At 41.0% G+C, this 13870-nt stretch overlaps 1 protein-coding gene across 3 annotated transcripts in view; it reads right to left on the bottom strand.

Annotated features, from left to right (window-relative positions):
* Positions 1 to 3780: 3780 nt before the first annotated feature.
* Positions 3781 to 13870, bottom strand: part of tox2 (TOX high mobility group box family member 2) — a 93377-nt gene continuing 83287 nt past the window's right edge. For all 3 annotated transcript variants that reach the window (XM_071520383.1, XM_071520388.1, XM_071520384.1), the window contains 4 exons: positions 10048 to 10128; positions 7113 to 7523; positions 6840 to 6982; positions 3781 to 5816 (listed from right to left, as the gene is read on the bottom strand). In XM_071520383.1, coding sequence (XP_071376484.1) covers positions 5774 to 5816; positions 6840 to 6982; positions 7113 to 7523; positions 10048 to 10128 — 678 coding nt within the window. In that variant the 3' untranslated portion in view covers positions 3781 to 5773. The remainder of the gene's footprint in view (positions 5817 to 6839; positions 6983 to 7112; positions 7524 to 10047; positions 10129 to 13870) is intronic.

The following is a 13870-nucleotide window of genomic DNA, read 5'->3' as shown; positions in this document are numbered from 1 at the left end:
AAAGTGTATTTTTATTAGTAGCATGACAGAGGTGGAGAAGAGGAAAGAGTATAGCCCTCTATATAAGTTACATTACAAGTCATATACACATCCGTCCAATATTCTACCTCATCACGTGCTTCAATCATGCACTGAATCAATGGTCAACAGGGCAATGATTCATCTGTACAATCATACTTACAAGTCAATGCAGTTTTCAGAAATATAGATAATTCAGAGGTGGAAATGATGATGCATCCATTTTAGAAAACACATTATTAGCTGATATTCATCATTCAGTATCGCTGCAATATAGATGATAACTTCCAAAACTATACTATACTTCAAAAAGTACTATATTCTGTTCTAATGTTTTGGTGTGGATATCTTATTTTGGAAACAAGACACCATAGATAATGTGTAATTTTCGAATGGCCCTGCAAAGTGTGAAACAAGTAATCAAGTTGATATTGAGACATTCAAATTGCTCTTACCCAGTCATAGAGAGAGGTTCTGTATCACCTGAGGTTTCACTATGAGTCCGAGGGGGGTTTTATGTCAAAAATAACATGCCTGGTGCTTTAAAAGGCAACACAGTATATTTAATCTTTTAATTCGTTATATCCTGAACAACAGGAAACAGAGGACAGTGGATGCAGCAGATGTAGGCATGTGTTAGAGCCTGTTGTCAAAGCTGACATGGCATATGCACACTTCTGGATTACGTAAATATCTACAAGTGTGAAACCACAAGCATGCTTCGTGCCTCACGCGCAGTCCTATATGTAATGTATTCAATGTCTTATCCGCTATCTGCTTCTGCTTTTGTATTTTTTGCGATTATGGAGGCTGCAACAGAATACCAGGTCAAATCATTCGAAGAGTTTGTTCCAAAATAGGATATCCGCCATTTGAAAAAAGTGTGACCTACTCTTACATTATGTGATTGATAGCTCATAATTAGTTAATGCTTAGTAGAAAAAATGATAACACTTTCACAGATTGGATTCTCTATATTTAAAATACTGAATGTTTATTTTTTTTTTTCCCCTAAGCGTTTAGTAAATGAACTAATTCCTTGTATGCAGTGTAGTCAGCATATAAAAGAAACCTTAACTGATTCTAAACACAAAGCGAAACCCATTTCTTGTTAAAACCGCCTACATTTCCTGCTGTTTCTCCACCGCAGAACCAAAGTTGCAACTGAAAAAGTTTTGCCTGTTTGCTACAGAGGCCGGCCTGAGAAAGGTGTGGTGTGGCTGGTGTTTAGTGCGTGCATGCGCCTTCAGTCCATGCATGCCACTGACCTTCTGCATAAATCTCCACTCAAAGCACTGCAGAGATCCACCAGCTAGCAAGTCATCTTATGTGATGTGGTTAACTCAGCTAAGTTCATATCCAAGTTGACATGGAAACTAGTGATGATGCATCGTGCCACCATAACAAAGGAGAAAAAAAAACAAACATTAAAAGTGTTTTTTAAGAGGAAAAATGAAAGACGTTTGACACAGTCGATGTTACAAAACCGTGTTCAGGCCTCTTGGTGGTGGAAAGTTTCCACTGTTCGCTAAGCGACTCCACAAACGAAGATCTGAAAAACCCTCAGTGCCGAGGTCACACCATCCACCTCAAAATGTTCAAACTTCATCTTCTACACGCTCATAAAAACAATAATGAGCTTGTACTCAACATGTTGTATGTGTGTGTATGTATTTTCCCTGTGGCTATTTACAATATCAGCTTATCTCACCCCCTCAAAGTGACAGACTTCTCAAGCTTTGAAACATTCTTTAAAGCGGCACTTCACAAAAATAAATAAATGGAAATACAATCTGATAGACATCATCGCACATATTTTCCAAAATGAGAAGTATCTAGCAGAATTTGTTCTGTTTTAAGAGTTGCTAAGTTTTTGAGTCTGACATTGTCCACTGACTGACTAACACTGGACCCTTGTTGCATTAATTAAATTTCAATCAAATAATATAGTTAAAGTCCCAAAGCCTCAGTGAGGAATACTGTTGAAAAACATAATGTCGATGTTTTCAGATGTTTAATGTATGACCGAATGACTGTACCAAATTATATGGGGAATAAATTACATCCAAGGTGAAGACAGAATAGGTTTGAGGTGAATTATTTAAATTCCCTTTAACATGTTAAAGGGAAATGTTAATGACCTACACTGTAGCTGAACTAATTAACCAACCTAACCTAATCTAAAAAAAAAAAAATGAAATACAGTAGAATCACATATAGTATTTTTTTTTTTAATGAGAAGAGTATAGTAGTGATTCATTATGGATATGAAAAATAACAACGGATATTATTGATTTAGACATTGAGATGAAGCTTTTGCATGACTGTTACTTTGTTCTCTTATAGATGGAGACTGTACTGACCTCCTCTTTGTCAACCAGCCTGCTATTACTGATGTCATCCATTTTGTAGCGACAGTGGTCTTTTCAAATCTATGGAAACCAATGAGACTGCAGCATTCACCTCTTCTCAATGGCATCCTCCACCATAAATTGCAGGTTTTCATTTTCTGTTGGCCTCATGACTTTGACTTTGAGAGGAGGGATGGGATTAAGGGTGCTGACAGAAGTGTCAAATTGATGCTGTCTTCTCCCAGTATTTACTACAGTATTACTACAGAGAATGACTGCCAGCGCAGCTATGGATGGCAGCAACTGTATAGTAAAGGGAAAGCTATTTTGTCTAAAAATATGAAGGGAGAAATAGGGTAAATTGTCCAGATGGACTGCTGTTACCGTGTGTACGCAAATATCCATTTGTGCAAGTACCTCTACGGCTAGAAAGGAGATGCACCACCCGAACACAGAAAAGACGAAAAACACACACAGAAGCACACCAACTCACACACACTCACCTTCATCCCCCACACACAAAGACAAATGCAGACACACACACACACACACACACACACACACACACACGCACGTGCACACAAACACATAAGCAAATATTCACACAAAATTGTATACACAAAAGACACACAGGCTCCGAGGCAGGTCTATGTGGTTGCACCCAAAACCTCTTTTATCTGGCATTTCATTAAGAATGTATGACTGTGATTTTCATATAATGTGTGTCATATCACAAAGTGGCAGGTTTTCCAATTGTTCAATAATGATCTATTTGCCAATTCAATACTGTGGAAGAAGAGATGGCAGGCAGACGTAAAATGAATAAAACATCGAATGGAATGGTCGTGACAGTTCCATCTCACAGTCTTGTTCTCTCTCTCTCTCTCTCTCTCTCTCCCCTCTTTCTTGCTCACTCAGAAAGTCTCTAAGAAGACTTGTGTGCAATTGGGGTAAAATCAGTATTTGGACGGATGCCTGAGTTTGTGTGCACCATGCATTTCTCTCTGTTCTCTTTATCTCACACTAGACGCCTACGATGCACCACTTTCACAAGCAAAGCAAACGTCTTCTCGCATCTGCTCTCTTGTTTGTTAAGATAGTTTACTGGCAATATCTATGCTGGCTGATACACACTATATCCATGGCTAATTAGCTAATGCCATTGGAGTCCAGAGCCCTGAGCTAAATATAAATATAGGACGCAAATGCAACCTTTTGAAGTGCAAATACACTGTAAGGTACAGTGAGTTGGGAGTGTTAATGCATCTTTATAACAACGGTTCTCATGTCTTTAAGAAGGTGTGATCATCTCGTTAGAGAAAGGGAGGCAAAGCAAAGGGACAAAAAGTCTGCTGTGAAATGAAGAGGCATCAGGCAGTACCACTTTTAAACTGTTTTTTATTACGTAGATTTGAAATAAAAGAAGCATTGTGACACAAACTGATGCTGCTGGCAAGGAAAGAAAGGACCAGCAACCAAAATGTAAAAAATAAAGCAATCATCATCGTTGTGGTCATCATCATTATTATCAAACCAAATGAAAAACAATGAAATTAGAATAAAAATACACCTCCATCGTAAGAAGCAAAAGTGATCTCATTTCTTTCATAAATAAGGAAACCTGTCAAATGGCTGATGGGCAACTAGCATAAAATATAAGTCGATAACCATTTAAAATATTTATCATTACTGGCTTTACAAATAAAATAACTACAATTGGCAGGTTTATACACAACTTAAAATGTTATAGTTCCATAACAACTAAAACTGAAATTATGCTACAGTAAGAGATAAAAACAGATGTCTTTGTCAGCAAAATGCATTTATATTAATCACAAAAAACTTAAAAAGATGAGATCAACACAACCGAACACCTACTAGAAAATTATAAATTCACTGTAATGTGGATGTGATGGCTCCATTCACATATTTCATTAGTTCATCTCTGCATGTTGAGGAGGCAAAATTGACATTTCTGACCAGACAAAATAAAAAAAAGGAGGGGGGCATTTTGAGGCAATACCTTTTTTCACCTGCAACACTCTCTCTATCTCATTTTATCTCATGCCTTTTTTTCTCTCTTTCTATCTCTTTCCCCTCTATCTCTCACCTGGCTCTTTCCATTTAATGATCTGCAGGACACATATTCTGTATTCGGTTTTAGATTGAACTTTATTGGAAAAAACACACCAGTGAGCACAGATTTAATGCAAGAACGAGTGTGTGAAATACTCCTCTGAAATCCAGCTGCACAAGGCTGTTAAAATTCACGAGAAAGACTCAACACTCAAACACTGAACACGCCTGCACGCCAGTGTGTGTGCGTGCACACACATACACATGCACACTCACAAACACATTCGCACACCCAAACACACGTTATGAATGGGGTGCATTCTAACGTGTCCATACACGCACACACACGTACGCACACACACACACACACACACACACACACACACACTCACACACACACACACACAATACACTTTGAGATACAAACTGATGACTTACATGTAATATTAAAGAAGAAACAGATCTATCTGGACTTCCAATTCCCAATTTGATCCCATAAAAGTGATATTTACAATCACACTGTGACAGCTCAGCAGACCTCAACAGGTCTTTAATATTACAAAAGATTCTTTTGTTTTGTTTCCCTTCCCCACCCCGGCTTTTTGTATTAATTTGCAGGCCCCTTAAGCAAAGCTACTGTAACATCAAGGCCTGCGCTGAACCTACTAGAAGTTAATATCTCCCTACAGTACAGGGCCCAACGCTTATTGGCAAAAAAAAGTAACAATTTAGCAAGCCAGAAATAAATAAAACAGCAACAACAACAACAAAAAGAAAAAAAACACAAAAGGAAATTAAAATGATTAAAGAAGAAGAAGAAGAGTTGTTTTTTTTTGTTGCTCTTCTCATTCTAATTAAAGCTGGATGGGGTCCCTCAGGGGACTTTCATGGTGACACAGAAGAGGAGTGCTCTACAGCCCGGCCTGTATAGGAAGGGGGAGAGATAGACACACAACTCAGAGGGAGGGGAGGGGAGGGGGGAGAGGGGGGGAGGTCAGGGGCTTTTATAAGTGCTTGGCAAATAGAAACAGCAAAAGGACCGCTAGTATGGTAAGTGGTACAGACAGTAGTCATCCAGTCAAAAAACTCTGGTCACAAATTCAAAGAGAAATAATAATTACACTGACAAAAAGGTGGTGGTTGTGGTTGTGGTGGTGGTGTTTGGGAGGTGGAATGTGTGTGTGTGCATGTATATGTATATGTATGTTAAGTGTGTACTGTATGTATGTAGGTATGTGTGCATCAGAGGGTGGGGTGGGTGGGGGGTCGGGGTGGGTGAGAGTAGACTCCCCGGTGTCGTATTTGTCGACAGCCCACGATCTTCAGTTTCAGGTGAGGTAGAGTGGCTTGTCCCTGGCTATCATGGTGCCACTGGGAAACAAACAAGAAACAGCGCAAGTTTGATCACTGATAACTACATAACTATAAAATCTACAAGAAAATATCAATAGCATGTGTTGAGTATTTTTCTCAACTATAATGGGTAGCTAAATAAAATCATGAAATAGAGAGAATATGTGATGTGCTCGACATAAAACTTAAACTCCATCTGGTGCCGACTCAAAAAACATAAACTATAGAAAAACAGCTGAAAGGGCTGAAATGTGTACGTTGCTGTTGCTGCTGTGGAAATTAAAGACTGTCATAAATACATACTACAAGAGTGCAGACATTTTTCTATAGCTATAAATAATAAAATCAGCAAATCTTTTACATTCCCTGTTGGCCACAGCTAGCTATGTTTAAATACCCATTAGATAAGGATGTGTAAAATGTTTCAGTCACAAGGCTTCTATCATATTCTGACCCAGTGCTGTAAAAGAACTAACAACAGTATTTTAACACAGCTAGCCATGTGGACTTTGAATATCTTTTAATGTTGCAGATTTATGCAGGATTGAACAGCCTGCCAAACCGTTTAGTACAATAACGGTGAAAACTTCTGTTAGGAACATCTGTTTTTTACTGCTGTCTGACAAACACATGACAAGCTCTATTATCTCACCATTACCTCTCCAGCTGTCTCCCCTGTCTCACTGGAATGAAGCTGACATTTTTCAACACTTATATTTAAAGCAGAGGGAGACTGCTGACATGACTGTATATGATTCTTTCCATGGGAGTTCTTGTCTAGACTTTGATTGGACCTGATCTAGCTGACAAATTTCAAACTGCAAAACTGCAACACAGAGTCTCATGATCTTGGCCTTTCTGTCTTCTTCAAATAATATTTTGTTTTTTACTAAGAGAAATCTGACTAAAATTCATTGCACTTGCGTCCCTTCTAAATGTCATTCAAGGCTGTGTGATTTGGTGAGTTGCAGCAACAAAGATCATTATTTTGGTTTGTGGAGAAATGACTAGCATAAAAAAATGAAATCTGTTTCCACTGACCTGCAGTGGTTGCCACACTCCCGATTGCAGTATTCACTGTCCCAGTCGTGGCTCTGAGCCACTCCGGGGCCGGGGCCAGGGGCTCCTGGGGACTGGGAACCCCCAACACTCTTCTGATACTCTGACTGGAGGTGGGAGAAACTCTGGAGAGAGAGAGAGAGGGAAAACGGGGTCAATGACAATAAATACTTGAAGCCAACATACTAGTGAATTAGCATAAACAGGTCCAGAGAGGCCCCATTATCATCCTCTAACTGCAACTGGGATAGTTACCTGCTGCCCAGGGGGCGGGGAGTGAAGAGAGGCCTGCAGCCCCATCTGGTGGGAGATGATTGGCTGGGACTGGACCTGCTGCATGCGGATAGGCTGGTTGAGGAGGGAGCTCTGGTGCAGGGAGAGCTGCTGGTGGGGGTGCAGGGGGGGGCTGATCTGGAAGGAGGAAGGGGGAGAGGCACTAATGCTGGGCAGCATCTGCGATTGGCTGAGGGTCCGCGACAGGGCATGGCGCGGGGCGTGTCCTGCGTAGCTCTGCAGGTCGGTGAGGGGGAAGGCCCCGGGCCCCAGGTAGGGCGACGAGGGCTGGGGGGGAGGTGGCACACTGTACAGGGGCGGGTTGGCTGGCATCATGTGGGGTGAAGGCTGGCTCGTTTGGGCACTTTTTGTCTCCACAGGGTCGTTATATGTCTAGAGGGGAGAGAGGAGAACAAAACGGGTTAGACTCATCGCAACAATTTATTTGCCTTTAGGGATCAATAAAGCATTTGGCTCAATTAAATATTGATAATGGCTACCTTACTCAAGGGTTTATATAACAGGACTTGTATTTAAACTGTAATGTATTTCAGCAGAGCTCTAATTCAGTGAATGTTGAAGTGGTAATCTGTGAGATTTGTATTTTTTATTTTTATTTTGCTGACATCTTTGGTGCTAAGCGGTCATTGCTGTGGTGTTTTTTCACTGCACTTCCCAGAGTTCACAGGTGGCGCTCTGTTCTTTGTCCGTTCATCCATGGTGGCTATCGCTGCTCATGCTAACTACCCAGTTCTTCTTCTATTTATTCCAAATAAACCGCTATTGGGTTATATCAACTATTGGTTTATATAAACTGCTGATAGAGAGTAGCAAAACAGAAATTTATTTATATGAAAATGTTGCATATTATCACAAAAAAACAAAACAAACACTTTGTCCAATATGATAAAGAAATATTATTGGGGTAATCGCACACAGAATAAATATTGACACATACAGTACATACACTTTGTACTTTGTAGTTTTTGAAAATGAAGTCTTGAAGAAGCTGCATCTATGGAACTCTTTATTTCATTGGCCCTTCCATCTCTTCACATGTACACATATACTTGTGAGTACTCACCCCGCCCAACAGCGAACACACACACACACACACACACACACACACACACACACACACTTACTCTGCCCCTCTTTCTGTCTCTCTCTCTCTCCCTTTCTCTCAGTAGTAGTATATGTATGAAATACGTCCAGTCTTTCTCATTAACTGTCAAGCCTGCTGAAGTGATGTATGGCGGTCTGCTATTTAGTAATGGCTTACATCTATCCCTCAGAACCACTGAAATAATCAATGGAAGGGGATGGAGGGATGAATAAAGCAGTGGGACAGATACATTTGCAGGGTCAAGAGGAAAATGAAATAGTGAAGAATGGGGGGAAAGGAGAGGGAAAGAATAGGAAGGTGTGTGTGTGTGGGGTGGAGGAGGCTGATTTGTTGCGCCCTTATTTGATTTTAAAGCAACATTTGAGGATGATGCACTGCAGTAAACTGAATTCCTATTTATCATGAGAAAAGAAAAAAGTACATGCCATGGGAAAGTTCATAGGGATGTAGAAATGGAGAACTTATGAATTTATTGATGAGTCTAGTTTGGGTTTTCTGTGTATATCACATTCTGTATTTGGATTTTGTCTGTATGTGTCATGAAGTAAGTAGTTATCAAACTTTTTTTTCTCTCCTTCTCCTAAGCAAACCGACATGCGTCACAAAACAAAAAGGCAACAGGTGCACACGGAAGATGTGAATCCTTCAAATGATGCTCCAATTACCTCCAATTCCACCCACCCCAATTCACTTTGAAAAGACTCCTTCATTGGTAATTAAAAAAGAGAGTCGTTTTGAATCACGAGATTCAGCCCTGCATTCAGATTGGTTGGTCCTGAATGAGTAAGGGGTTTGCAGTTTTATTTTTGTCAGTCTCTTTTTTTTTCCTTTTTTTTTTTTTTAATGACTGGCAATCTACCAACATACAGTATCAATCAAGCCTCTGTATAGGAAATCTGACATGAATGTCTAATTGCACCCAAGACAAGAGATGAGTATAGTCTTTAGTTGAAAGTATGCCACAGTGAAGAGGCTGATGAATTAACTATTCATGCCTTAATCAAGGTGCTTGTTTTCGGCCCATGAGCATGAGAGGAAGTGTGGCGCTGTGGGGAAAGGAGGAAGGGGAACGGCGAGGGGGAGGGAGAAGGGGAGGAGTTTGGTATATGCTAATGCAATTTAGTGTTGTGTTATCGAAAAACAATGCAGAAAGAGAGAAATGAGATGCAGTGCGCCAAAGAGAACATACTGAAATACATCTATACTGTGATAACCATTGTAGAAGCCAGGCAGATGTGAGATGAGGTGGAGCAAAAGTGCGATGGCACTGCAGCAACCCTGCATCTGTGAGTATGATTTTCATACAAGTATGGAGAGAAATGTGTAAATGATCTGGGATAAACTGGAGAAACCTGCACCAAAGAGAGAGCAGTAGGTGTGAGCAAACCTCAGCCAACACATTAGCGGCCCATCAGGGTGGACAGAAACACCAGGAGGACAAATGGTAGGTAATGTCCACTTCTGCTGTTATATGTGCACCGAACACACACACACACACACACACACACACACACTTACTTTTCATTTCTCCCCAGGTTGCAAATCGGGTGTGTTTGAGGCCTAATTTTCACTGTTCTCCTCTGAGCACACACACAAAGACACACACACACACACACACACACACACACACATATGCACACACATACTACCCAGCTCCACACCCCACCCACTGTCAGTGCAGCAAGCGGCCCCTTTCCTTGGGATAAGAGCGAGAGGAATTCTCCGTCTAATTTATCATCCCTTATATCGCCGCTGACCCATGTATATCAAAGACATGACCCCCGTGGTTACCTTGGAAACCAGACTGGCTCTGTAGGCGGCCAGGGCTTTCAGGTACTCCTTCTTAGCAGCCTCTGTTTTCCTCTTGTAGCCCTGCAGGAGCAAACACAACAACAACAACAACGATTGATTACAAGGTGACGCCAAAGGCTAAAATGACCCTACAGTCCACACTGACCGATGTGGATGAGATTGTGGGAGTCATGTTGTGGCTGCGTGACCCAGCAGTGCACTCTGAGGGAAAAAAGAAATATTAAATGCATTCGATGGACAGATATCAATATAAGGAGTCTTGACCATTAGCATGACTGCGTTTGAATCGGTCATTTCTTCAAAATAATCAGGATACCACGAAAGCTTGTTTGCAAAGATGTAAAGATGGAGCCAGATTTGGAAATGATATGAAGCTAAATGAGGAGTGAGGAGCTGTTTGTCATTTTGTGTACTGCTTTTCAGTCTCCTTCTCCATTAAGGCTGTTGCTCATCTCTTAATCAGAGCTGATGTCCCATCAAAGCATTCAGACGAGGAAAAAAAAGAATTCAAAACAGCATTAGCAAAGAGGCAATCTCAACCCTTCTGAATGAACCTCAAATGATGCGTTAAGACAGGGAATTCAAGTTAATGTCATCGCGTGTCAGTCATGGGCTCTTTATAGCTCCCTTTCCCTTTTTGATGCTGGGAAAACAAGTAGCAAAAAGTCCACCCTTAAATCGATAAGGAAGACTCAGATCTCAGATCCTCTCTGGAGTGTTTTAATATGAAGGAGACTGTGTGTGAACGCAGTGGGTAATTACTGATCCTCTATGAGAGACTGTCTGTGGCTCCATGGACGGGGTCACTTCTTTCAAAGAGGTGGGGTAGAATAACCATTAAGCATTCGTGTGTTGCCAAATGCACATAGGCTGGCAGGTACTAAGTGAACAAATACAGTAAATAAACAGAAGTAAGTATAAACACACATACACATGCATGCACACAAATACACACACACAAAGGCAAACAAACAAACAAACTGGAATGATGGATACAATCTCTTGCCCAAACAGCTGATGTTTATCCTCTCAATCATCTCTATTTACAATATTTTATTATTTCCCTTCCACAATAGCAATTCTGATATTTATGGAAGCAGAATGGATTACATGAGGAAGTCCAAACACAAGAATGCAAGATAGTAATAAGAAAATAAGCCATGCATTTCCATAATGAAAACTGATAATCCCCATTAAGAAATTAATGGATAACAAAACACAACAATACACTGTTCCTGTTAAAGACAAAGTTGTGACCTTACCCCTCACCCCTTAAATATTGATAGAGCCATGGCTGCCTCTTTAATGAACCCCAAAGTACTCCCAGCAGCTTTAATTTCAAATTAATTTAACACAGCTAATGATTCGCGCAACGACGGATACTTTTAAATAAATTACCATGCCTAAGGATGTCTAATTATTCCAAAGTGAGTGGATTCATTAGCAATTGAAGCCGTCAGAGGCTGCAGGTCGGTATGAATTAAAAATAACAAAGCTACGAGGGGAGAGCATATGCCTCCATCGTAATCCTGACACAGAGGTGTCCCGCCTGAATTAGCCCCTAATTGTACCTTAATGAAATGTTCTTGTTTGATAACCAGTTAATTACAGGAGACAATAACTCCGCACCCCGCTGACACTGAAGGGAGCGATTACCCCTCCGACCGACCGACCGACCGATCGGTAAGGAGAGGAGAGGAAAAAATGGGAAGGAGAGAAGGAGGAGGAAGGAGGGAGGAGAGGGGAGGGAAGGGAAGGAATGCAGCGGAGGAGATAAGAGGGAAGGAAAGCAGGAAATAATTCAAAATGTGGAAGAGAAAGGTGGTGGGAGATGACATGATGAGAGGAGAGGAGAGCAGAGGAGAGGAGAGGAGAGGGGAGGAGAGGGGAGGAGGGGAGAGGAGAGGAGAGGAGAGGAGAGGAGAGGAGAGGAGAGGAGAGCTGGAGTGGTCAGGGAGAGAGGAGGCGATGTCAAGAGAACAGATACAAATTAAGAGGAAAAAAGCAGAGAAAGAGAGATGAGTATGCGAAAAGGAGACTTAGACAAAGAGGCAGATAAAAAGACTGAGAAACAGATGGCTACTGAAAAAGTTAGCCTAGACAAGGGGTTTGGTGTGAAAGCTTGTCATTTAAACAAAGTGACAATGTTTTTTTTTCTCTCTATCTCTGACCTTTCACTGATACACAACTCCAACACAGCAGAATCAATTAAATAAAGCTAAGGTCTCTCCTCCCTCCTACCCACCGCCATTATCACTGTTCCTCCCCACAGCTGTAAAACTGAGAATTGATCTTAATCTTAAATAACAAAAACAAGAAAAATGTTCTTTTGTGTTTCTGGGGCGGCGTTAACATGTAGTCACCTTGAGGAATAACACAGCCCAACTAACGCATTGATCTTGCACCACAAAGCAAAGGCCTTTGGGAATTAAAAAACGCTGTATAGTGTACAAGCTCCAAAACATCTTAATAAAAAAGAAAATATGAACATAAACATGAATAAAAAAAGACTCTGTTCTAACAATCTCAAGGACGGCACAGGAGAATACACAGCAACACAACCAAAGTGAGGAAAAAAGTGAACTGAAGCTGCACAAAAAGAACGCAAATCACAACAGCAAAACTTCTGATCGTTCCAGCGATAAAATACAGTAATGAAACACGCTGCCTTGAGTACTTTCATGTGAATTCTGCTTGACGTGTGTTTCAGAGGTACTATAGGTAATTGGAAACAGGGGCCGCGTTCTAGTTAAAACAAAGCTGCGTGTAGGGGAAGGGCTGTGTTTACATTCTAGTGCTCCTGCATGGCTCCAGAAGGTCTGACTGTGACATTATGGAGCACACCTCATCAGTCCCATAGAGCTGACGTGACAGCCGGTGGTGGAAGAAACGCCATTCATCAACAGCTCAAGAGCAGGCAGAGATAGAGATCGGCTAGCTGTATATAAACGTCTGAGGCATGAGACTTTGCGACGGAAAGTCAGGATCGGACATGCAGGCATTTCAGGTCAGCAGTTGTGGAATATACAGTATGATAGAATGTGTTGTTATGCTGTGAATAGAGTTAATCAGTGTCATTGTGGAAACCAGGGACAGAAATTGAAATGTTTTTAAACTTTAATGAGTATTAACGTGGAAAAGCTGAATAGTTCTACTATGTAAATACATGGTAATCAAGTTTTATTCATTTGTTGTGTTAGAATCAGTGACAGTGCTAGTCATTGAGCATAATTAGAGTAATCACAGTGTTATTGCCCAGACAGTGTTACTATATTTCATTCCATAATGACATCATTACCTCTAGTTAATTATGTGCCTTGCGAGGTGACGCGTTTGATTAAACACATGAATGCACAACCGAATCAAAAAATTAGCTGTGGAGTGACACATTAAATAGAGGATTTTTAATGGTGGAATTGCCCTTTTGTTAGTCAGTCTCTGTTCCCAGGTAATACTGTGAAGGACAAACTGTGCATTTAGGAGAGAGAGAGAGAGAGAGAGAGAGAGAGAGAGAGAGAGAGAGAGAGAGAGAGAGAGAGAGAGAGAGAGAGAGAGGAATGACATCAACAACACCAGCTACAGCCCATTGCAGCTACAGTATAACAACCTAAGGTGAAAAAGAAGCCAGGACACAAGGGGTTAAGAAGCACAAACAATAACATTTCAGGAGCAGATGTCCTTGAGGCAAAACCAAGGACAAGGCAATTGCTAATCTTGTATTCCCAGCATGATCAAATCACCAGGCAACAGATATAAATAAAAGGACAGGAAATGAGGAATTCACATTCAAGGGTGTCAGCGG

Source organism: Centroberyx affinis, unplaced genomic scaffold (assembly GCF_046629955.1).
Source record: "Centroberyx affinis isolate AG114_WGS23_722 - 3 ecotype Tasmania unplaced genomic scaffold, CSIRO-AGI_Caff_v1 ptg000797l_1, whole genome shotgun sequence".
Lineage (NCBI taxonomy): Eukaryota > Metazoa > Chordata > Actinopteri > Beryciformes > Berycidae > Centroberyx > Centroberyx affinis.
The sequence above is the reverse complement of the archived record's forward strand: the minus strand, read 5'-3'. Positions and strand labels throughout refer to the sequence as shown.